The sequence below is a fragment of the Bombus huntii genome, chromosome 3, assembly GCF_024542735.1.
Source record: "Bombus huntii isolate Logan2020A chromosome 3, iyBomHunt1.1, whole genome shotgun sequence".
Taxonomy (NCBI): domain Eukaryota; kingdom Metazoa; phylum Arthropoda; class Insecta; order Hymenoptera; family Apidae; genus Bombus; species Bombus huntii.
In genome coordinates this window covers 19,423,566-19,449,872 of record NC_066240.1, presented here as the reverse complement: position 1 = coordinate 19,449,872, position 26,307 = coordinate 19,423,566, and the positions used below count along the sequence as shown (strand labels likewise).

The 26,307-nt window shown below is 40.8% G+C and overlaps 1 protein-coding gene across 3 annotated transcripts in view; it reads left to right on the top strand.

The window, feature by feature from the left end:
* The window catches only part of LOC126863783 (pseudouridylate synthase RPUSD2-like), a 174,849-nt gene that overhangs the window by 99,316 nt on the left and 49,226 nt on the right, over nt 1-26,307 (top strand). For 2 of the 3 annotated variants that reach the window (XM_050614289.1, XM_050614288.1), the window contains 2 exons: nt 10,384-10,488; nt 19,758-19,845. In XM_050614289.1, the coding sequence (XP_050470246.1) occupies nt 10,384-10,488; nt 19,758-19,845 (193 nt within the window). Of the gene's footprint in view, nt 1-10,383; nt 10,489-11,591; nt 11,712-19,757; nt 19,846-26,307 lie in introns of all 3 variants that reach the window. The other variant, XM_050614290.1, reaches the window with a different exon arrangement.

Here is a 26,307-nt window from a genome sequence, read left to right as displayed (position 1 = left end):
GCTTCGAAGATTTTTATGATATAATTTCATCGAGTTCAGCGATTTTTGAAGCGAAATCTGGTTAAATTAATATCTCAATTAACACGATCAAAATAATCGATTCCACGCGAGAATGAAATAAGCTTTTTAAAAAATCGAAGATCGAAACGAATGGAAACCTTTTGCAAACCGTAAAATACACGTAAAGTGCCTGCAAACTAATATTTCGATGTAAAGAAATGTCACCTCGGTAATAAATAAATATCTCAGGATGACAAACTGCTGCTTGAATACAGTGCTTTTCCTCTGTTTTCGTACCCCTGACAGGATCTCGCGCCACTGCAAAAATCGTTAAGAGCGAAGGAAGAAACGCGAGAAAAAAGCGACCTATGATGTAAGACATAATGCAACAAGATGCATGAACTTTTAGCCCATTAGCGTTCCACTTTTACGCCGTTAAAGCGAAGAATACTTAATGAATTCCTCGAGCTTGTTACGTGACGCGACTCTGTCACTGTGCCACCCCTAACATGCACCTACCCCTTTCACGGGCGAATTATTTGAATTATTGCTTTACAGCGTGGAGTGCAGCGTAAATTTCTTGCGGCGACGGCAGCTTCTTGCGAGAACTCGAGCTCCGGTTCGCTTTTAAGCCGATAGAGACTCTGAAGCGATCCTCCTAGCTTCGTCCTGAGCATTCTTCCGATATTCCGATAGTTCTTCGACTTTTACGGGACACAATGCGCGATTGTCCTTTATCGATGATAAAAATTGTATTTGAATAGAGAGAAATTGGAGGTTGAACCCGCGGTATACGGACGAAAAGGATTTACGATTGAGAATTCAGTTTAAGTTTATATATTACTTTTCGTTGTTCTCTTCAACGATGCACAAGCTAGAAGTTAGGAAGCTTGTTCCTATTGTCTGACGATGAGATAGAAAAGTATATCTATCCTACCGTATGTACGTGTATTAAGTCCGAAAAGTCCTTTCGTGTTATAATGACGTAGTAGATGCGTAACATTTTTTGTTTTATATTTGTCGGAGATGTAGGAACATCGGGCCTTTCTTTTGGAATTTTGGGAAGATCCCCAATACTTTGGTCTAAATTATTTATTATAGCTGTACTTAAATGATAGAACTTGGAAGTAGTTGTTGTGATACGATCTGATTATGTTTGCCCGAGATTCGTGACAGTAGGCTTGGGCTCGAGGTGACACGACTGGTCGCCGAACGTAGCCACGGTCACGGGACGAACGTTTTACTTAACAGTAGAAGTACCAATATCGAGGGACACACGCTGTATTAACAAACTAGCCCCGGGCAGGAGCAATGACGGCTCTACGCGGGTCTGTCTAGTAACGGTGCCTGGAATTTTGTCGATATCCCCGGTCAATATGCAACTGACAAATGTGATCGTATCGGTCTTTTATTCTTGCGATCACCTTGCAGAGTTTACACGCATCGTCTTGTCAGTCGGTCAGAAAGATACCGTGCGTCATAGTTCACGTCACTTTGAGGTTCTAAACATATCCAATTGTACAAAGAGTTATCCCGTTGACCGTGGATTCGTTTGAACCTAAGAACATTGTCTTTACTATAAGGGAATCTAATTACCACGCTAAATTGTTAAACCCTGTTAAATCAACACTTGTGCATATAATTGTAAATATAAACCCCATTGAACAACTACGATGGTTTGTCCTAATGAAGATACGCAACGCGCCCCTAAGACTAACGCCAATCCCGACAAACCCGACATATTATTTTATTGAATTACGTTTGATCCATTTTATTCTATTACTGCAAAATGGATACAGAATAAAAAATGTTGTGCATCTATTATTTCACTTATAAAACGAAAGAAACTTTTCGGACAACCTAATACATAGGTAATCTTCGCATGATTTTTCATTTCTTTCAATGAATTTTTAATCGAGTTACACGCTTATATCGAGTTATATAATTACGTTTTAAATCGCTAATATAGAAGTTTGTAAATTACTTTCTGCTGTTTTCTCCAACGGTGTTACGTCCCGTGACCCTACCGCGTACTGTTGGCTTGGCAACTAAGTGATTACGAATATTGTCATTAGGTGGTAAAAATCATTATGATAATGATATGCTAATGATTTTTACCACCTAATGACAATATTCGTAATCACTTAGTTGCCAACCCGATATAATCCATTTATCGGTCAAATTGGCCACCAGCTGTGTAAACATACTTACTCGGACCCGCAATAATCCTAAGGAACCGTCGTAAGATTTAGCATTTCGCTTTACCGTCAAGGCCCTTAATTGCTGCAAACACGCTTAAAGTCGAGAAGTTCCTTAGGGTTATTGCTCATTCCGGTGAAACATGGGAAAAGCAGATTTTCCCATGTACGACGTCCGAAGACCACCTCCACCCACGAGCGTCCGTTGGTGGGGGGCGACCAGCACCCATCGCTAGTTCCTTATAAATCTCACCGTCGCAGAAGCCACTTCAATTGCTATTAACTCTTCGTTGAACACGCTTCTACACGCATCACTCGCATTCTTCAAAGTCGTTGGAAATAAGGAGTATACTTAATCCGTTAATTCGGTGCTACGATCGTTCAACCACCCGTATTGTCTTAACCGAAATAGAAGATCGGCTGATTCGCGGCGTCCATTATCGTATCGTAACGAGAATTTACAACTCTCGTTGACGCGTTATAGTGTGAAACTGTCTTCCCGCGAAACGGTCCAACAAATAGGTACCATAGGATCGAAAAGCAAAGAAATCTTATTTTTATCGTTATACATATCTATGATATCGAGCAACAGAGAACCGTTTATGGTTGTTATTTATAATAGCATCGATTTATAATTTCAATGAAAGACGGAGCCGATCTGTCGTTGGGAAAAGGAGCCCTCGAGTTTTCATTTCCTATTCGGTCATCCGTGGAACGCGAGTGTGCCCGTTTCGGCCCTCTTCTTTCGATAATCGTAGCCCATTGACCGTCTCGTAAAAACTTATTATTCCACGAGGATAATTTTCGAGAAACCCGGAGCGTTCAGTCGCGAAGTCGGCAGAAGCGTACAACGGAAGAGTTGGAGAGAGGTTCGAAGGGAAACCAGGTCGAAAGTCGTAACTCACCGGAAGGGGGACTTTCCGTGGAATTTCCAAAGTTAATATTTGCCTCGGTAACGACTATCAACGATAAATCCAACATTCTCCAATTTTTTTTTTCAATTTCCAACACTCATTTTTTTCTTTTTTTATTATTATTATTTATACTTTTGCTTGTCTTCCTTTCACGAAGTTTCAAGATTAACGACGTGTCGTCCGCGCAACACCTGCATGGCGACATGATAAATCGTTGTCGAACAAGGAGCAATAATCGTCACGACCTAGCCACCGAAATGGCAATTTACCCACGCTATTAATTATCATGGTTCGATCAGCGGCATCGATAAATATTGTTTCTACATCGACAGACTTTTTCACGTCGGTATTCCCCATTTGAAAATTGAGCATCGAAAGTTGGTGAGAGGCAGAGGGTCGACGAACTCGGGGAAAACAGGGATGTTTCCCTGCGTGTAACCCGAGCAATTTTTGTGGTTTGCTTTTCGCTGAGATTCGTATAACGAATTTATTTAACTGGTATTTTTTATTTTTATCGTAATTGATGATACGTCAAACGTTTGATACAATATTTTCCGGTGACGAGCTCTCTTCAAACAAGAAATTTTTGACAAAATTTTGTAAACGAACGAACATTTGTAGATACGTTCTACGTCCGTTTATGCTGCATTTCTTCTTTTCGTTGAGAAGAGGCGATTTCACTGCTAGAGATTTCGCTAATTAAGTTTCTGTGCCACGATTTCCATAATTTTCGTACGATCTTAGGAGCGTGGAGGAGAGCGCGCGAACCAGTCAAACTAATTCCACGAGTTCCGTAACTGTAATGAACGGTAATACCACTCGAATCGATCGTACGGCGATTAAATTAACGAAATACGATCTGCGACGCAACTTGCTCCATTCGTCCGTACGGTTTTACATTTCCAGCCAAGACTAAAAACCATGAGAATCAAAGTTGATAGGATAAGATAAGATAAGATAAGATAAGAGGGTTTACATTATACGTATTTATATATAATATTGATATAAAATTTTTATTTAATATAAAAACTCCTCTCCGATGAAAAATATGCAGATGAGAAGTTGTATGTCATACAAGTTTATGATATTGTATTATTTTTATTCTATTATTAAATAATATTTGTTTTATTATTTTATCGAATATTTTTCGAGGTAAAATTAATCTGCGACTCAACGTAACAACGAAACTGATAATATTTTTCATCTAATTCCAACATATTCGAATCGAATGGAATTATTCCGGGAAAAATGTAAGTTTTTTTTTTTAGAGATACAGTTTCCGTTTAAATATCCAACATTTTGTTATATTTTCCTATTTCTTGTTGTCTTTCAAAAAAACTTCACGTTGCGTAGGTAAACGTATTACTTTTTATGCAAAACGATGTCTAGCCCGACGCTCGAAAGAAGAAAAAGAGGGAGAGATTTCGCGTTTCGAATGAGATTATATTATAGGCTGCTTGTAGAGTGCTCCTTTGTTAGGAGAGGCGAGTTACTTCGCTCCTGACAGGATATCTAAAATTCCCTATCCGACAATCATTCGTTTTCTGGCGAACCCTCTGCCTGAACGCGAAACAATTTTCTTCGCAGCAATCTCCTTCGCTCCATCGTCTTTCTTCGTTGCGAAAGAGAATCGTCTGTAACAGAATCATTCCTTACATTCTTCCATATATAAAAAACGCGACGATTTCCCATTGCTCCGTTAAAAATGAAAAAAAAAAAAAAAGAAAAAGAAACAAAGAGGATATTCCACGTTTTACAGTTTCGACAAAGAACGACATAATCTCTCCTTCGTTCGCTTTATTTTACTTACTTGTCTTCAATCCTCGATCGATATCGTGTGCTTCAGGAAAATTAAACGATGTAATCTAAATATAATTCAAAGATAAATCAATATTTCATCTTTGTACGATTTCCTCCTCAATTTTCTCACTGTTTTTCTCGTCAGTAGAACGAAGCTTCTATGGAAGAACCGTTCTATGGTTTACTAAGTAAAAAACATATGAAACCATTGTTACATTAAAAAGAAAAAAAAAAAATAAACGAAGAAGCACGAAAAAATACCGCTATATTTCGTAACATCGATGAACAATAAAACAGCGAAACAACTGGAAAGGTGTATCAGACCGACGTGTGGCGTCTAAGCAATTTTCATCCGGGAAAACAGCATTTACATTCCCGTTGTACTTCTAAACAGAAACGTCATGAAAACAACGTTCCTTTGAATAAATCACAAGTCAGAAACCGGACTGCGAGTACCGCGTTACGCAAAACCTATACGCTATCTGACATTATGTAAAGTAATACGTTGTTATTTTGAAGAAAGGAAAGGAAAAAGTAAAAAGGAAGGACGTGTCTTCTAAAATAACAAAAAGTCGATTTGTGGCGACGAGTGACACCGGTGGATGACGAGTTGGTGTGCGACGTCTCGCGCGAACCCTTAAAATGTACAAAAAAAAAAAAAAAAAAGAGGGAGAGAAATGGCAGTGAGGGTGAAGGGTGAAGGTGACGGATCATGGTTAGAGACTGGTTTCCAAGCAACAGATATCATTAGACGGTGGGTAACGCAGGTGCATGCGAATATAAAGGATTCACGTTCCTTCGTCGAGCGTTCTCTAGACCCATTGTCAGGCGTTATGGTGACAGGATAACGCAGGCTGGAAACCGAGGGGCACCGCAATGCAGGCAAGGGCGTTGTCAGGGGCGACCCTAGCGACCATAAAGCCTGATTCGCACCCAGCCAACGAACCGACTCTCTTCGTGAGTTTGGTTACGAAATAATAGCGCGGGATATTGTAACGAATATCTCTTGGTCTACGCAAAGAAACAAAATTAACCAATTTGCCCCGAGAGAAATTATTTCGTTTCTGAAAAGTTAGGCTGGGACTTTAATCTTATACGAGTATCCATATTCTGGTATCAAAATTAAAAGTTTCCGAAGAAGTAGAAGTATTCATCGGTGACTTTTTATACGCGTATAAAACAAGCTTCTATCGTCGTTATGTAAAAAGGTTTAGCAAAGTCTGTATATAAGTATTTTCTTTAAGAAAAATCGCATTTCTCAAATAAGAAATCGGTAGATAAAAATTGGAAAAGTTGCGATTGTAGTAATTTTATCATTCGTAACGATCGTTAATGTACACGTGACAAAAGAGCGGAGAGTAAATATTTCTTCTCTCATAGATATTGATTTTACCGATTCTCATTTTACTTTAGTGGAAGACAGTAAAGATTCACGAAAGAGAAAAATGATGGTCACACGATCAAAACGCCGCTTTTGAAGCTTATTGCTGTATTATTCATTCGCAGTCTTTCTGCGAAGGAACTGAAGATGTATTCACACGTACAAACACACAGGATACGAACAGTGGCTTACTCCTTCGACACTAATGTGGCTGACTATTTTTATATTTCTTTTAACACTTTTCTATCTTTTATCGAAAGTATCAGACAATTAATCCAATGTATTTTACCGATATCGATGTGCAGCATAGAAATCGGTACGAATGATTTAGCTGGATTTTATTCCAGAATAAATTTTCTCATATCGAGGGATTCTTCTTGTTAAATTTGTTTTATACAAGCCATTTTGAAGGATTTACATATTGGAGAATTTGTTTTCGAATAAATTTCCGACTACGAAGGGTGAAATGGAGTGACTGGATATGGTATAAAATATCGTGAAAGCTCTGCGATTCTTCACCGATTTAGATGCTTCACATCGATCGTTCTGACTTTCTGGAACAGTCCCCCTTGCTTCGACGGAAGTTGAAGCACCGTCGATTCGAAACTTTCCTCAAACTGAAATCCACGTTTTCTAGAATAAAAATCCTAATTACAGATAAGCGTGTCATAATTTAGGTTGTAAAGAAACAATGTATCTTAATCGACGAATACTAAAATTCCCAATTAATTTCCTCGTTTGCATCGCTGTTGTAACGGAATACATCAACGTGCCTCTGAAGAATCATTGGCTGATAGCGAGGAACTTTTAATGGAAGATGGTAGAGTCTACGACTAAAATACGGCGGTGTTTCAAACTGGCCGTGGTAATTCGGAAAGGATAAGCAGTTGTAAGGTGAATTTTTAGCAGGATCGTTGGGTCTCGGATGAAACGGCTGGAGGAATTATAGGCCCGTAAGCAAGTTAATTACGCGACTTTATTACTTTCCGTTTCACGACCTCCCTTATTTTCCTATTTTTTCCCTTTCTCTTCTTCTTCTACCGCTAGAAATAATCGCTTATAAGCTGCCTGATCTCGTAATTCACATCGATTACGGTAAAGTATAACCAGGACTGAAGGACGAAATTCGACTTTCGGATTTCGAGATTTCCGCCGAGAGAGAAGACTCGTTAGTTTCGATATCGCGAATTTCTTCTTTCTGATCTTTGACGCGTCGCTATATTTTCCGCTTCGTTGTAGTTAATGATTGCTTCTAAACTACTTGACTCCTCAACGTCCGAACGTTTTCTTTTTACAAATTTCGATTTAGTTTCCAACTTCGAAATTGTCGTTAAGAGAATTTTTTATAGTCTCGATATCGTGGATTTCCGAAATTACACGTTTAATTATGAACATTCTGATTACGTCGCGACGATTTCTCCCTGATGGTTGTTGGGACCTATGAATTTATGAAATCTCGGAATTGACGTTTTAAAAATGCATTTTCGTGCCCCGTTGATCCCTCAAACTCTGGATTCTATGACAAACGTGCTTTTTCGAGGATCGAGTATATAGTTTAGATTAAACTACCAAGTAGACTATTTTTAAAACATTTCCAAATCTGCTCTAAACGAGAATGATAAGAATAGAAGGCAATAGAACAAACTGCGGGAAAGTTTTCCCATAATCTTCGAATCTCGGCTTAAACCATAACCGTCGATGCATAAAATTTGCCTATAGCCTTGAAAAAGCTTTGGAAACGCCTTTAATTGCCAACGTGGATGTAAAGTTCGATGAAATTTCCTTCTCGTCCATCGATGGGCTGCGCTGACTAATAATGAAATCGCACTTTTCCCTCCAGTTTAATATTCGAGTTAATTTCCACTGCTTAATCTTCCCTCCATCACCCCGTTCGCCCGTTAAATCTTCGATCCATTAATCTTTTCGGTGTCGAGAGAGGGACGGAGGGTAATTCTCGTCCGAGAGGAACCTTAACGCACCATTAAAACTTCGACACGTAATTACGCCATTCGCGAGACCGTGCAACTTCTCAAAAGAGGTCTTCGTCCATCGTAAATTAGTTACGTGGACAGACCGAACCTTGCGATCTCTCGGAATTAAGAAATCGACCATCGTCGCTGAGATCGCTGGGTCAGCAGGTTTTTGCTTGTAGGTTTATGCGTGGACTCGCATAGCTCCGAATTTAAAGGGTTTGAACGCACGAAGAATTTCTTGGTACACGTTAACTGGATTTCATTTGAGAGCTACACAGGCAGAATACGATAAATCGGATTATTCTTTGCCGGAGATTTTACAATTTTTACGAAAGTTATCCTTTTATCCGGTTTTGAAGCTGAATCGTTTCGTTCTCTCGGTAACTTTAAAAATATCGCTTGTTATAACATCGAGTAGAAGATGCAGCGTTTGGAACAGCGTTTCTAGTCTCGATCGCATCTTTTGTTTTGTACAAAATTTCGTCGATTTATACGAACTATTTTTATGCGACTTATATCTTCGGGCATACAATGCAATTAGCATATATCGTGGCAGTATACGCGGAATAATCTTCGCTAATGGAAAAGCTTTACCCATGTGAACTCGTGTTGGAACACGCAACGTAAAACGCAGAGAAACGGCAGTAACTGCGACCCGGCGACCGAATGGGAGCAGAAAACGATCAGTCGGTGCAATTGCATCGCTTTAATCGGGCAAAAGGAAAGCATCGGTTAACGGAGGAGTCATCGATGCACGACTCGCGCTGGTAATAACACGGTAAAATCCTGTGATCTGCGTGGCCAGAAATTAACTTGATTGGATGTAAACACGATACCGCTGCACGAAACGATCGGACTCGTTGCGCCAGTACACTGGCTGATCATCGCCGTCCAGTCTACTGCCAACAAAATTACGGCTATGGAAAAGCTATAGCCTGTACTCGGCGCTTAAATAGCGATGGACGTCGATATTACGCGAAACCGACGAGAAACATCGGTTTACGAAATAATTTTCGAAGATTCGTTTGTCGAAGTTTTTCTCTGAAACTGGTGTAAAGCATCGGTGGCTAAAACGGAGACGTGACACGCTGTTTTATAATCATTCGATAACGATCGTTTAACCGATCGAATTAGTACAGGTGTTTACATTTTTAACGCGGAATCACCGTTTTACGCGACATTCTGTATAGTTTGCAGATATATTGTAACATGTTAAACACGTAATTAGTAAACTCGTAAATTTAATAGCAAAAGAATCGCAAACAGTAGTATCCGATTTGTACAGAAAGCAAATATCTGTTACGAAAACCTATTATCTCGAGCAATGACATCTTCGCTTTTTACGTTCTATCCTCCTCCGTAAAAGAAGCAGATCTATATTTCCATCAGATTCTCCGTCGATTCTTGACACAGTGCCGAGCGTGCAATAACCCAGATACACCGAAATCCTTTCAAGCGAATAGAATCTCTGTTCCGCGACGATTCTCGAGACACGATCGGCCATTGTGCGTGCCTAATACGGCCACGGCCGAAGGTTTCGAACGCATCGATTTATGCTAATCGCTTTAACTCGTCTCAACTTTAGGCGTGCTGCCGCACACGCTAATTTCTCGTTAACGACGCGGCCAAATAGAGAGACGAGAGTCGGTTTAGCGGTTGGTAATTCGACCGGAGCCTAATGGCCGATTCGGTGAAAATGTAGTCGACATGTTGGTTGATGACACACCCGTGGCTTCGTTCTAACGCGATTACAGCCTTGTTCTTGTCACGGGTCCTGTTTAACCTTCCTACTGTCCTCTTTGACGAATCGGACGCTTGCCGGCCGATAATCTTGTCAAATATTTCATTTTTATACATGTACTGCGTGAAAAAATGGTCACGCTTCTTACGATCCTTGTGTCATCTTTCTACGAGATATTCTGTTCTCGTTAATTAATTGTCTTCTGCTATCCTTTTTTATTTTCAACGCTCGTTGTTAAACCAACGATATTTTAAATCCATGGAACAACGATATATATATATATCACCTTAAGTGCTCCAACATTCTTTATGTCGTTTCAAATCAGTGAAAAAGATCTCGCTTTAATTAACCAAGAACATTTGCTTGTCTATTTCAGGTCGACTTGAAGCCTCTGCGGGAAGCGACGATCGCCGTCCCGACTCCGAAGATCTCTGAGAAGCGGAAGGCGGAGGAAGCCGACGCCAGCAAGGACTTGAAAAAGGTAAGCCACTTGACAGCCCTATCAACTGTTTAAAAAACGAACGAAAGAAAAGAACAGAAAGAGATTCACCGACTCGATCATACACTTTGCAAGCAAAAAAGGTAACGACTTGGTGAAACTTCCAAATCTTCGTTTTTCGCTTTTGCTCTGACAATTTTGTTCCGAGAATTACGTAACTAGTAGTACTACAAGGAAAAGAAAAGGAAACGGTGAAACACAGAGACGTTAATGTACGAGGCAGCTCGTGCTCTGTCTATTTTCAAACATCGGAGCACGGATGATGCCAGCTCCTTAGCCGTCGAAATTTCGGTAGACGCGAAACCGAGCGCTATATTTCATCCGCTCGCCAGGGCATCTCGGTCGTTTCTCGTGGAATATCGACGAGCGGAGAGAGAGCATCCTGGCGCCGTGACGGGCCACGTCCTCATTAATCCACAACGGCCAGTCGTCATTAACGAAATAAACGGCCGTGAACCTTGCCGCTTTTGAAATTCCACGTTGTACCATCGTTCCATCATCCAGGAACCTCGTTCAGGGAGATTCGCCCCGATCAGACCAAGTCACTCCAGTTTGTACTACTTTTTTTTTGCTTCTTTCGGTGGATATACTTCTTCCTTCTCTCTTCTTTCTTACTATCTTTAATTATCCTCCCCCGAATCTTTCCGTATTTATGTAACGTTTTAACGGTGAGCGTGGAAGTTAACTCTCTTGGAAAGGATTTTCCTTTCTAACGATACGATACTATGGACTATGATATATTTCGATCTGAAAACAGGATATACAGGGTGGTTGGTAACTGGTGGTACAAGCGGAAAGGGGATGATTCTACGCGAAAAAAGAAGTCGAAAATGTAGAATAACAATATCTTTTTTTTTTTTAATTTTTCCATCGAGACAACGATCTACAGTGAGATCCGTTATAACGTACCGCACGCGTACCGAGCGAAAATTCAAAATCGATTTTCTCGAAAACAAAGCTTCAAACGAAAAATTGTTATTCTATATTTTCGACTTCTTTTTTCGCCTAGAATCACCCCCTTTCCGTTTGTACCGCCAGTTACCAACCACCCTGTATATCCGCAATAAGAAATTGCATTCTTTTAGAGATACTGTCAATGGTGAAAGGGTCGAAACGAGAATTAAGTTAGAATCGGCAAGATGTTTGTACGATTCTGTGCACGTCGGTCGTATCGAAAGACGTATTTCGAATCACGGTTTCTCGAGGCAAGTACAATGAAGTTCTAATGCTAAATCGACGTGGTGAATTTCTGACGAGTGCCGCTGACGCTGACTGAGCACCAAGGGTGCTCAAACAGAACAGTTTTCGAGGATATACGTAGGTTCAGGTATTTAACTTGGAGAGGAGCCCTCGGTTACTGCGCGTGTTTAACTTTCCACAAACTTAAACTCTCTGCAACGAAAAAGTTACTCCACCGATGAGAAATATACAGAGCATTGTAGAAAAAGAATCTACAGTTTGTAAGCTTATAGTACCGAAAAGAGTAAGAAACGTGCAATCGCTATATACGTAGTTGGAAAAATCTTCAGATACTCTGCTCTTACTAATGCAAGGTACTGCTAGAAATCTAAACGAAGAAATAAATACGGTACCGTGTAACGTTATTTAATTACATAAGCTCGCAAAGTCTTCCATCCTTTTTCTTGTTGCTCGTACCTATAAAGAAGAAGAAACAAGGAAAAATAATACATAAATTTTCTTGGGGGAAGTTAGTTGATTTAAATCGCTCGAGTCACAAATGTATTGCGCGAGACAAACAGGGGAGAACGATAGAATGGAGTTGGACAGGAGCCACGTGAATTTATTTGGAGTTTCGGCGTACGCGTTCTACGTAGATTAATGGCGGATTAACAAAGTGTTCCCAGGCAGACGGAGTGGTCTCGGTTAAGACTCTAAGCGCTACCTTGAGCAATTAATTTCGAGTGGATCTTGTGAACCGGCGCCGTAGCAAACTTCCTCCGACATTGAAAAAAAAAAAAAAAAAAAAAGTAAAACAAACAACCGACGGTAAATTATCCACTCCGCGCCCACTATTTCCCTTGGAACAATTACGTCAAAATTAGTAAAACACCGTGATCAAAGGATATATGGAGTTCCTGCTCTGAGAAAAATTACTCCGTTTGTTTGCTCAACGTAAGTCGTCGATTGATCTTCGTGATCGTTGTATACCGTACTATATTACTCATTTTTATGCCGATACGACGCATCTGTGATTCGATAAATCATAGAAATTTCCAATTAACTCGCCATCTGAAACTCTAGTTTTGCCGATATCGTTTACGTACCGGATCGTTCAAGTCCATGCGGCTTTTTTGTATTTTAAAATATCTCCCCAAAATTGCCTAATACTCTTCCAAGTTTCCGGAATATCATCCGATAGTTTTTATCGTTACGTGTTAGGAGAGATTCAAAGAAATGTATGGAAAAAATAGAAAATTACTTAAGACTGCTGGTCGAAAACGATTCAGTATGCGGATGACGAATCCTTTTAAACGAAAGGACATTCGGCCCATTTCTTCGCTAAAGAAGCGGAAATTTGCGTATTCATGGTTTGAGCATAAAACGAGATGATATGTTTATAGTATCGCGATTCTGGAGATGGATAATCGAGATCATGCGATTCGAAAAATTCAATCGTTGATAGGAGAAAATATAAGCGGGGAGGAAGAATTAAGAACTTTCTTTTACAGCTTGTTTCGAATTCTCCGATAGATATTTCAAGTTTCCTTTCAAACTCTCTGTATGGTTTATTCTGTCGCTTTATGTTCTTCCAATATGCCCAGCAAATTTTTAAGGAAACGATTTTTCTCCCTCGAAAACAAGGATATAAGAGAAAGTACAGCAGAGTTTTCTTCCTATCGAAAAAGGAATAAAAGAAGAAGTTAGAGGCGAAGTTTGCGGAATCGAAGGACGCTCGTTCCCGTTAACACGCCAAAAATGCGGCACGTATACGGCCGTGGAGAAACTCTGGTGCAGCTTGTTGCCGCCTGTTGCTGTGCTACGTCGCCGCTATCCAGACGTCGTCGGCAGAAAAATACGGTAATCCGTCGAGAAAGGATGAAAATCGGGCTACGTTAAATAAAACACGAGCGAGATATCGGATCGCGGCCTGGTTACACGCTTTTGTTCTACTGACGCCTTAATGACGATAAGCTGTTTCGGCGCCGATTTTCAATAAAAGAGCACGATGGATATAACGTTCTTAATATTTTACTCGTTTAGGGTAACGATCTAACGTAGTTGCGAGTTTGCTAAAAAGAAAGATTTGGATTGGACTAAAAAGAAAGATTTTACTCCTTAGGTATTTCAGGCTCCGAAAGTTTGGAACTTCGAGGATTAAACAATTTGAAAGTTCACAAATTTGATAATCTGATAATTCGAACGTTCGAGTGCTTGAAAACCGAAAAACTTGTCAGTTTGATCGAGAAGCATCCAAAGATCGAGTTTCTCCATCGAACAAGTAGGTAATTCAAAAATTGTCCGCTTCGTACGCCGATCGACGTAATCGCGAGAAACACGGCAAAGTGAATTATAGGACAGTGGGAAGATCCTTTTAACGCAGCGGTTTATAAACTGGTACGCGCGTGGTATTTGAGCTTGTTAGGGAGAGGAACTTTGTCCTTTCACGGTTGAAAGGAAGTTCGGAAGAAAGGAGGTTCGAGGACACGCCTAAATGGCAGGATGTCGGGCAAGATTTCGGTGCCACCAAAGAAACCTTTGAGAGAGACCTTTAAGGGGGAGAGTTGCTGCCAAAGAGAAAGAAAAGAGTAATTCCTCGAGAACTGGTAAGCTTCCAGTCACTTTGATATCCTCTTAGGCTGTTTGATACTTACCTTTTACATAATCTCTTCTCATCGATTTTTGCGATCCGTGAAACGTCGTTTACAGAAAGCTTTTTCGCAAAATTAGAAGGAAAAGCTTCGATGAAAAGAATCGTAGACAAAAATTTCATTACGATCTGGCGATTTTATTACGAGTTGCAACTTTTCGCGACGTTCTTCCGAACGATTGTCAATCTTTGGAAAACAGGTTGAAACAACGATTTGATCTACGTTCGATTTAGATCACGAGTAAGTGGAAATAACACGATTTTGAAGAACGTTGCGATAAAAATCGACCGTATCTAAATCGAAATTTCGATTTACGACCGGGCTATGTCGTTTCCACGTGCCTTACACATTCGATCCTCGTTCTAACGCTTCGGAGAAAAAAAAAGAGAAGAAACAAAGAAAAAGGACAGCTTTAACTCGATCCCTCGATGCTAAGATTCTTCACTCGCATTATCTGTCTCGCCTACCTAAGAGGGAGGAAAAGAAAAAAAGGATCTTACGATAAGACGAAGCAGGAAGGAAAAGTCGAAGGTGGGCAAAGCCTAAATGGCGAATGGGGCGGCCTCGGAATTCACAAGGGTGGAAGTAGAGAAGGCCCGAGGCAACGAGTACGGCGTGGTCGATGTGGAAAGGAGACATTGACTTGCAGACAGAAAGCGTGACTGGTGGTGGCAGGGAGATGGTCGAGGGGTGGCTCGAGGGCCGGTCGATACAGCCGAAAGTCCAGAACACGGGGCCGAGTGGCGCGAAAATTCGTGCAGATGGAAACATAAGTCGGCCGTGTGGAACGGCAACGAAGCCTAGGGTGGTTTCTTGCTCTCCTTTTTCTACCACCTCCGCTTCTTTCCTTTTATTTGCTGGTCCCGCAACTTCTACAAGTCGAGTCTTCTAACATCGTATCGCGTTTGGAACACGGAACGCTTTATTCCGCGATCGAACGTGCTGTTTTCTCTTTCCTGTTCTTTTTTTTTTTTTTTACCTTCTCTCTTTCTCTCTGGTTCCCTTTTGTTTCTTTTGCTAGGCGAGAGCTCGCGCACGAAGGGAAATATTAACAAAGTCGAGAGAGAAGGAGAGAGTATTCGTTTTTAGTAGAGAGTCGAGGATTTCTTACGTTGGTTCAAGTTTTTCAGGATATTTCAGAATACGGTACTGAGAATTTTGTGCCATTGAACGTAATAACTTCTTTAGGTAGGAATTCCCCATTCCCTTTATACGTCATTTCCTTTCTGCCAAGAATAGATTACATAATTTACTTGCATCGACGTTGGTACGTTTTTATTAATTGTCCCATGGTTATTTCGCGATTAATTTTCCAATTACAGAAGTTTCTAGTCAAGGAACGACCTGACTGAAAGAACAAACAGGTATATTAAACGAGCTAAGAATTAAAGCATCGTTTATCGTAGCCCTGTTCAACGGACCTGATCCGAACGTTTCATCGGCATGGTCAATATCGAATCTACCGACGCTGTTTCCTGTGATTATGCAAAGCCCTGATTAACTTCGCACCCCTGCCCGGCCGCTAATGTAAATTTAATTGCGATTTAAACGTTACCATCGGCGGGCCGATTCTAACACGACAGGACGAGTGCCCTGTGAAATAGAACGAGCAACGTTAATTCACGGTCGCACGAGCTCGTTAAATTAAATTTGTCGCTGACCAAGTGGCCGAGCTGTGCCGTTTGATCATCGTTGCCTGGACACTGGAACACGGCTAGAATTTGGAAAAATCGGATCGACATCGACATCGAGCTCTACCTGGCATTCGATTAAGGTTTATCCGCGACGAGAACTTTGCCGAATTCGTTTCAACCGGGAGCATGGATATACATACTGCGCAATGTTCCAAGCGTATCAAGAATTACCATACAGTTGCGTCGCCTGTTAATGGAATTCTAAATGACTAGAGACAACGAGACCGAGATTATCCGCGTACGAAGTTTAAGACCAATTTTTGGACGATTTTGAATCTTAATATTTTTCGAACGTTTGCGAATTTGATAGGATGCTTTTGTCGTTTGATCGAACAACAAGTCGTTTCACAGTCAAAGTACGCGGCGGTGATCGATAACGAAAATGTTAATGATATACGTACGAACAATGGAAATCAATGGATATTATTGGTGGAATATGCAAGAGCTTTTCGATTACGTTGTTTCTATTACTCGACGTAATAGTATCGATCGGTCCTCGAACAGAATTGTTTGCACGTCGCGATTTCGTGTTACGCGACCGACCAATCGGATTTACATGGGTCGATGTTTCGACTAATTATTGTCTTAATTAAAACACGTATAAGCGAGATGTTCGTTGTCGAGAGCACACAGGCTCTCGAATATTAGGATCCATTAACGTAATGCGCCGTTTGTTCCGGGTGTGCGAAAATCGCGCATCCGGACGTCGTTCCGAGCCTTTAATTATCGCGCTGATTAACAGATATTAATACGAGCCAAGCCATGATTTTCACGGGCCTTGTAATGGCTGTCGACGTGATCAACGATTTTAATAGAACGGATATTTAGGAGCGCAACCTAGGAGGGACGCGTTTAGATTAAGTGCAATTTTATTCGTCGATAAAACGCGCGCTATTACTTTGTTTTTTATAGTATATGATGGGGCAGAAATTGCTTTTTTAATCGACTAATGTTTTTAGATGTAAAGCGAAGTTTGCTTCGATATCGATAATTTCAATGTATCGGATAACGAGACGCTGGAAAATTTGATAAAATATGCCAGGACTGTATTCTATCTTTTTTTTTTTTTTTTTTTAATAGAAAGTCAGAAGTATGAGGCACGAGCTAGATTGAAATCGATTATACGTTAATTAATTATGCTTATTAAATGAAGCTGCGCCAGTTAAGCGGATTACGATCCCAAAGTAAATTCGTCCTGGGAAAATTTTTAATTAATTCGTCTGGACGTTTAATGGATTCCGCGAAATTCACCGACCCGGCTGAATGGTAAATTTCAAAAATACCTCTTACAATTCTTCTCGAGTCCATTTTTCTCCCTTTTCCTGTTTTTCTTCCTGTCTTTTTCCTTTTTCTTTTATTTTTTTTTTTTTTTTTTTGGTCTTACAGCGGCGATACGAATCTTGTGAAAAGACCTCGCCGCTGGTATAAATGGTTCCACCTATAAATGGCGTAATCGTACCTGAAAAAAAAAAAATACACCGCAGCACGTATATTTCTCCAGTGATTCTAACGTGGAAGGAATTTGGAAAAAGGAAAGAGGGAATTTTTCACAAATTCAGTTATTACATCTATTCTTACGTGACATGGATTTTATATCGATGTGAACAACTTTACGAAAACAATTCCGATCAACGTATCCAGGCACGATCAGCGGTTTCTTGAAAATGTTACAGAAATAACGCAGAAAATGTGCTTAAGCCTATAATTATTTATAAACTTTGATAAAAGTTGCTAGAAGCGCGCCATTCCTCTAAACTCCAAGCTTTGTCATTCGCGCAATCTTAAAAGAAACAAACAAAAAAAAAAAACAAGTATGGTTACGTTGGATCGTGTGCTTCCGTCACGAATAGAAGCATTTCGCCGCGGGACAACGAGGATGAAAGAATTATTGGCACGGGATCGAAGAGAGAATTAATGTCGGCCACGGGTAAATTTATTTCGGCCGACCGAGCGGCGCAACTCGGCTGCTATAATTGAAGACTGGCCGCGCGCTGGAACACAACGCCGCTTTGCTTGGTTCACGCGAAACAAAGGGAAGATTGTTCCGTTCTGCTCGGGTTTGTCAGACCGCAGCTTCGAGCCGGAAATGGTCGCGACGCGTCACGATCCTCCGTGTTTGTCTTCGTTTGTTTTTTCCCGTGTTTTTCGATTTTTTCTCTTTTTTTTTTTTGGTTTTTCCGCGGTAGAGACAGAGGAGATGTTTCGTTTTAGCGAGATTTCGCTCGTTTATAGCGCTCGATTGTTTGGCATTTCGAGTTCAAATTGTATTACATTACGTCGTATCGCATTTTTAGTTTTCCATTGTATCCTGTTTTCATACCTTTTAAACGTAATAAATTCTTCCGTACGTTTGCTACCGATATTTAACCTCGTTTCCTTCGGTTTGCAATTTTATCCTCAATTTTACGCGATAATTAGCATTGATACTGTATGATTAATATACATACACTACCGCTCACAATTATGTAAACACTTTGGACGATTTGTATTAATAATGCATGAACAACGTTCGTCGAAAGTTATTCAAATGTACGAATTAATGTCAAAATAATTATCACAAGTACGTAATATTATCTACATGTATGTCATGTTCTTGTGAAAATAGCCGAAGAAAGTTATCAAATTTAAATTATTTGTTTTAAAATTATATCTGTTAACGCGCCCACGGGTTTTAAATATTATTACTAGAATTTTGCAAAATCCTTCTCTACCTAATCCATAGCATGAAAATTAAACGAGCTGAGGATAAAAAGAAGCTTCTTAAACGACAAAACTGATGTTTGAAATTTTCAAATGCTAATTTTATTGTCGCGTATTTTAACTTTTAAAGGTAAATTTTATCATATTACGATATTCTTATATCGTTTCTATCTGTTGTATTCTATTTACCGTGTTAAGTACCAAAAGCCGCTAGAACGCGGACTCGATGTCTGACCACATCGGCCACTATCTACTGAACGACTAACTGCGGTTGATAAATCCCGCTGCAAATTATTACACTGTCTTATCTTCGATGGACGCTCCAATATTTTCGCCCTTTCGTTCACAATCTCCAAATTCTTGTTCATTTTCTACGGATCTTCTTCTTCTTCTTCTCATTTTGTTCCAGATAGAAGAATTTATGACAGCGAATACGTTATGAACTCCACCACGGACTTTTCAAGCTACCCCATCTAATTGTGCTTTCGTTCGGCTTAAAGAAAAATCTTCTTTTTTTAGCACAAAACTCGATTCAGTAGATTTTTATCGATATCGGGAAATTTTTACAATTCGAAAAGAGTGTATTTAGGTCGGAAATAGTTTAAGAAGTTTCTTTCGATGGATAAATTTTATGGTATTATGCTCTTGCTACTTTTCTTAATCTTCTCGATTGTAATTAAATATTGTGAAAAAAGGGAGCAAGCGTGTGAATATCTTTCAGCGATATTATACTTAAAACGTCAAATTATCCAATCCAATTTCCTTCAAATTATTCGTTATTCCGACACCTTGAAACCGATCACCTCGAAGACTTCTTTCCAGAAACGAACGCCACGATCACCTTTGCCCAAAGTCCGCCCCGAAAATTAACCATTGCTAAAAGATGGAACGCTCCCTGGGTGGGAGCTCGAACGATCCTCTGCCCCTTCGATCCTCGTTCATTTTCTCTGGCTCGAGTTTCCGGTGGCCATGTGTCAGGCACCGATCACGAGGTATACGGTTCACTTATCTACGTTCTTTCTTGCAGGCGAAATTGGAAACGAAAGCTTTGAAAGCGAAGAGGCCAGGATTCACAGACGAACGGTACAATGAAACCAGTTATTACGTGGAGAACGGTCAGTATGCCCTCCGTTTTATCTTTAACCCCGGTATACACTATCGTTAACAAGTTTCGAATTACGTACTACGTACTCCACGGGAATTTCAAATAAAAATTCTGAAAAGCCTATCTTTTGAAACGAACCTGGTTCGGAATTTTTTTTTTAGAAAATTTGATCGAGGCGAAGGATACTAATTATCGTCGATATTTGCGGCATTAATTTTGGAAATCGGTAGATGACACGGACGGAGGTGCAATTGGAAAAGTAGTTGCAAGTTTTTGTAGCGTAGCTATGATGTTTCCAAAAAGACGACTGCGGTCGTTGCAGATTAAAAGAATAATTATGTTTTGGAATATCCGTTTGCAGTAATAAAAAATTTGCTCGGTGTATCGAATGTTAACTAAGGGTTAACTAAAGCAAAAATTAAATTATTTTGGAGAATATCGTATTTCGATTAATTCACGAGCGAACCGATATTATCCGATAAATTGCTTCGTGAAAACTGCGTGGCGTGTGAGTGTGTCCCTTCGGGGAGCCATTAGACGTTACATGTATCAGCAATTAACAGTTAACGCACGGATTTATGACGGTCGATCGTCGATCAACAGCATCGCTGGCGGTCAATTAGACATAGATTGACAATTAGACGATGCGTGTGAATCGGTAACTGTATTTTATCGGTAAACGCGCGTTTCGATCGTACAACGGATCGTGAGAATATACAATCGATTGGCTGTATGACGTGTATCTGGGGATTGGTGCAGTTTGTTGGATCAATACAAGGGTATTTCCTCGATAATTCGTCGTTTGATCCAACAAGTGGTCAGAAGAGACAAATTCTTTTAAACAATTGCAACGAGATATCGAATCGATCGTCAGCGAAGACGATTGACGCACAGTGCGTGAGCGAGCGAGATAGCCTATAGCCATTTGACAGATATTCGTTTGTCAGATGTTTAAAAATGACAGTATGCCGTGTTGGATATACCATTCCACGCGTAGCGCCACAACGTGTAACGTCGCGAAGCTTGCAGGCATGAGATAGCTCGATCCCGGGCAGGGTCGATGAAAACGAAAACACCGAAAGAGCTTTTCCCCTCGACCCTCTTCCCCTTCGTGCTATTCGATTTCGTTGGCATTGCGAACCACGTCGACCAACCCGCTGGTGCCGGGAAACGAGAGGCAGCAGTCGGGATCATTGTTCGAATCATAGCCATTCGCGGGATTATCCGCGATTACCTGGCGAACAGAGAGAGAGTCGGTAAATGCTGCAGTTACCGTTGTAAGGTCGTCGGGAATGCAGATGAAGCGATTAACGCGTATCGTTCCCTCTTTTTCGTCGCTTTTCCAATCCTTTCTTTTCCGATGAAAGATAAAAAGGGATGGAAATAACATCGTATTTAGCAGGTTTCGTATTTTCTATCGTTGTGACAGCGTCGTTAAAACGCCAGATTATCGAGGAATCTTTGATAGTTTTGTTTATTCGAGCGATTCTTCGTTGGTCGTTAGCGGGAAACGCGAATTAATTCAAAGAGCTTTGCACGCGGCGTTCGCCAGGAGGATCGGAAAGTTACCCCCTTTCGCTTTGCGATATCGCGAAGAACCAAGAGACGAGGAGTTCTGGCGAAACCGATACTCGAGGCTGTAGTCGAAAGTATGGATGACTTTTAGGATGGTAGCAGGATTAGGTGTCCCATGAGCAGCTGAAATCTCTGACACTCTGGCAGCTATTAGAGCTTGTAATTTATTCCTTTCCACGGTTTATCGTATTGTCCGTTTAAATAGCCACCGTCTGAGAACCAAGCGGGACTAATTAGCCGGAGAGAGAGAGAGAGAGAGAGAGAGGACCTTGTACGAACTAACCGCTGTTATCCTACGTTGACTCGTTTTGTCGTAAATATGTTGAGAGACGGAGAGTGAGAAACGGGTAGAGCGAGTGAGACATAGCGGAGTATTTTACAAAATTCATATATAAAAACGCTATTCGTAACGTCGTTATTCGTTCTTAAAACGTTCGGGAGTTTGTTGAACGTTGCCTCGCACTTTTACAACGTGTCTATAAAATTCGACGATTCGCTGGAAATTTAAAGTTCAGTAACTCGTTAGTAATTTGATTATCGTGAATGTGGATCGTAAATAATGTCAAGCATTGCTCCGAGCGAGCAATTGTAAAAGATGATCGCGACAACTCGTGGCCATTTAACCGGGCAACAATGGCCATAGGGTAAACAAAGGTTTCCTCTTTCGTTAGTCGGTGAACTTTACAATTAAACGAAAGTGTACTTCCCTTATCGAGTGGCAGCAACAATAAACTCTTTGCAAGAAACCGACGACGTTCTTTCAACGATACTGACGAACGTTAATTAAAAAGCCGGTTACAGCTACTGTCTCGGTTAGACACGCGACTAATCAATCGATTTCACCGCACGAGGCCGTTTATCGAGAGTTTATTAAGCAGAAATAGGTGTATAGGTATGGATCGTGGACTGTAAACGAATCTGCAGCCGGAATCGCTGGAACGAGTCGACGAAGTCGATTTATCGAGTGTCAATACGTTCGGTAATTAAAGTAGTTGCTCGCGGCGATGGCTGCCTCTGTGTTTCCAGCCAACGTGCCGCATTATCGACGTTCCACGGGAATCGTTTGATAGACGAACACTGATAGGCAGCTATGGCTATGCTCATTAGTGGAAATAACGTTTACTCGTCGATAACGAAGAACGTTGTGAGAAGGAGCGAAAGGAATGTCGAAAATGTTGAAGTAACTACTTTAAGAGAAACTCTACGTCTTTATTTATTTATATATATAACCTGGAGACTGCTATTACGCAGAAATATTCTAAATAAGGAGCGGAGCATATTATTGTACCCTTGAATATACATTATGTTTTGGAACTAATAAGCGGATTTCTATTTATGTTCCTTGTAGCCTCTAGCCGAAGCTATAAGATTAACTTTTTTGGTAATGTCCTTTTGCTATAAATATATGAACGTGCTTCCTATCGTTCCATTGTCTAGTAACGCTAAGAGAGTAAGGATCTGAATCAGCATAAACTTATACATTATACTTTTTTATTACAAATTCATCCAGTCGTCCTTCGATCAGTCAACCTCAATCTCGACAGAAAATACGATTCCTGGGGCTCTCTCGATATTCGTATCCTCCGAAGAAGATAAACGAGGCGAAGACGAAGATTCTTGTTAATAACGATCTCTTTTCAGAGATAGAACCGCCGAATATACATATGTACGATAATAGAGTTGCAAGGATGTTCTTACGAAGCCGTTTAAGGCATATCGTGGTTTCTTCGACGATTTCTTCGGGAAATCTAAATTGCCTGTTTCTCTTGAAACAGCCGTATATCTTACGTCCAATGTATCAGAGAAGTAACGGAGAACGTAGATAATATTGGAAGAGCTTGCGATATTTTATTCATTAAAACGGTATTAACCTTCCGAAGGAGACTTTCTTGCGTTTAACGAGTTCTTACGCTATTATACAGGATATCTTTAGTAATTGGACCGACCACGATTCTTTTTCGTTAGTACGTTTTCGAGTAATGGACGTTACGAAATAGAGTTTTAAAGTTTCATGCCAAGCAACCAAATTTCAGTTATAAAATACATCAAAGATGGATTCGAGTAGCTAAATATTCCTGCTACTATCTTGCTTTCTGAGAAATCCTTTAATCTTCTTTCTACCTTCTGGAAGGATAAGTTGTGCCACCACTTAGAACCAAAGTTCCACAAACTTTCTCAGACTTCTTGTCGGTCTTTTACTCAAAAAGGACCGATAAATCTTTGCGTTTTCCAATATCGATCGACTCTAGAAGAATACTTGTTTCCATCGCGATGTTTCCATTAAAGAGATTGCAAAGTAGCAAACGAATTTTTCCTTTTTTCGTATAAATACATCTCGATTTCAAAACTGATCGATTTTTCGCCGTCGAGTTTGCGGATATAATAGTCCGCGGATATTTCCGATAAATTCGTATCTTTATGGACACAATTGAAAAAGTACTTTGACTTCTGGCTGATTTTACCAAGGTTATACCACTTCTGTATCAACGTTGGATCTCAGGGGCAAACTTTCCGTCGTTAAATACAAACCAAAACAAGTAAAGCTGTTTTTATATAAACAAAAGCATAGTGAAAGATATATTTTCTTCGAACTCTGCGTATTTTCATGAAGTAACTGTGGAACGTATTCAGTCTTATTCCTGCCATTGAGAACGCGATTTGGCGAGCAATTTCGCGGGAAATCGGTGCAAGTTGGTGGCGAGACCACGTTGGTCGCGTTCGATGTCTATCGATTGCCTGTTCGGTTCGTTATAGCGAGTTTCAGTGGCGAATTCACGATAACGGGAACAGCGTTAGTCGTGGCGGAGTGAAAAGGAAAGGGTGGTGTGCGCGAAGGCACGTAAGGATTCGAGTGTCTGAGAGAACACAGAGAACTGACTAGAGCAAAGAGAGGAAAGAGGGGGAAGGATCGCGAAGACGAAGGGAAACGAAGAGAAGAGAAGGTAGACGAGAGAATCGATCGAATATTTAGACCTACTGGCATATCGACAACCGATATCTGCTCCACATTCGAATAATAGACTCGCACGGCTGACGACGTGCTGCCGGAGCATCCTCCAGTTCCTCCTCCAACGAAACAAAGACCTATTAATGCCACTCGAAAGACACACGCCCACCGGCGTGCTTCTCCTCCGATTCTCGATGGACGTCCCCTTAACGCGAGAAACGCATTCCATTACCGGAGACTTGTGACACGGCCAACCAATATTCCCAACGAGTATTCCGTTCCATCTCTCTGTCTTCCCTGTATACGCTTTCGTTGCGCTCCGTATACTCTTGGCTACGGAGTTTCGATTCGTCGATAGCCAAATCAAACAGAAACACGAGTCTCCCATTCTAAAATAACTCTGAAGTTTATCGAATTCATCTTCTTTTTCCAAATAATCGTCGATATCGAATAATCCATCTTAATTTCCATCCTCGTATCAAATTTCAGTGCAGCTCTTTAACCTCGAAACGATCCCAAATACACTCGGATCATCGAATTTATTCGTTTCCCCATTAACCTTATCGTCTCCGGTAATCCGTCTCAATTTTCATCGTTAAACCCCGACAAACGAACGAACAAAGACTCGTCTCTGCATTTGTAAAACACCGACAAACCAAGCAAACAAACTACGAGACCACGGAGTTCGCCAAGCAAGATTCTCGCGACAATTAAATCCGACCCCTGGGTCGTATCGAACCTTCGGACCTGAATCACATCTAAGGGACCGTTACCCGAGCTACGTTGATGCAACGTTCGCGCCACTCGGGGGTCATAGCGAAACGATCAGCCCGACATCGCTGATACCCGTGTATACAACGAAGATAGAGGGGTGGAGCTTCTACGTGATTCAAATCTAGATCCGATCCTATCTCTCGGTTGGAGGAGCCAAGAGTACGCTATTGGCTAGAGCAATCCTTGGCTCACGGTATACTTCGGCTATCTTTCTCTTCCTCTCCACCCTCTATAACTCCTTCTCTTCCCCTCTACTCTGTTTCCTCCCTTCCACCCTGCCTTTTTGGCCTCTCCACTCCTTTTAGAAAATCTTCTTCGTTCGACGAAGTCTTCTTCATTTCCGGAAGATCGAAGAAGGTTTCGAGTTAGCAGGTGGCTGTAGAACGTTGTATTTTCGTGTCTCTGTGAATGTTCCGGGTCTTCTTTCGTCCTTCTATCTTCGTATATACCGGTTACAGAAATGCTATTCTTTTGCCTCATAGGCTGTTTCCAGAATCTTGAGAAGCCGAGGCAAAACGGTTTTATTGGCTCGCGAAGATCTCGCCGTCTTAAGACCCGTTTCCCTCCTCGTTTCTCTTTTTCTTCTTTTTTTTTCTCTCGCGTTGGAAAGCCGCTGGAGAACAGATCCGCCTTCATCGTGGTTATGGTATTTATATGTAGTACGTATTACGGCGATGTTGATCGTTTCCGACGCGAGATAAATTATTTCGTGGATTGTTTTATAAGATCTTCGCGGTGGTTAGAAGTTGTGTCTCCCTAAGGATGGTATTCTCTTTCGCTTTTAAATGTTTCTTATTTCTATTATCGTATCGAGGAAGACTCTCGGAAGTCAAACTCGTCGACAAGGCTTTTTACAAAGTTTTTAGTTTTATCAAGCAAGTAATCGGTGTACCGATCAAACACGCTCGATGTACTTGATATATTACTGTACGCAGTCGTGTCTGAAAACCGTGACTTTAAAGTATCTTTTCGCCTGTTCTGTGGGAAGAACCTCTAGCCATTATTACTGGCTCTGTCACTGGAGTACAACGATGTAGAGAAACTCTTTCTTTCAACCTTTTCTTGTTATTAAAGTAGGACAGGTAGGCGAGGGCCTGTCACACATCGTAAAAACTGTGACAAGAAGCTCCTGGTTGTAGATATACAGGGTATCTCTCGAAGCTTGGTTCATTGTAC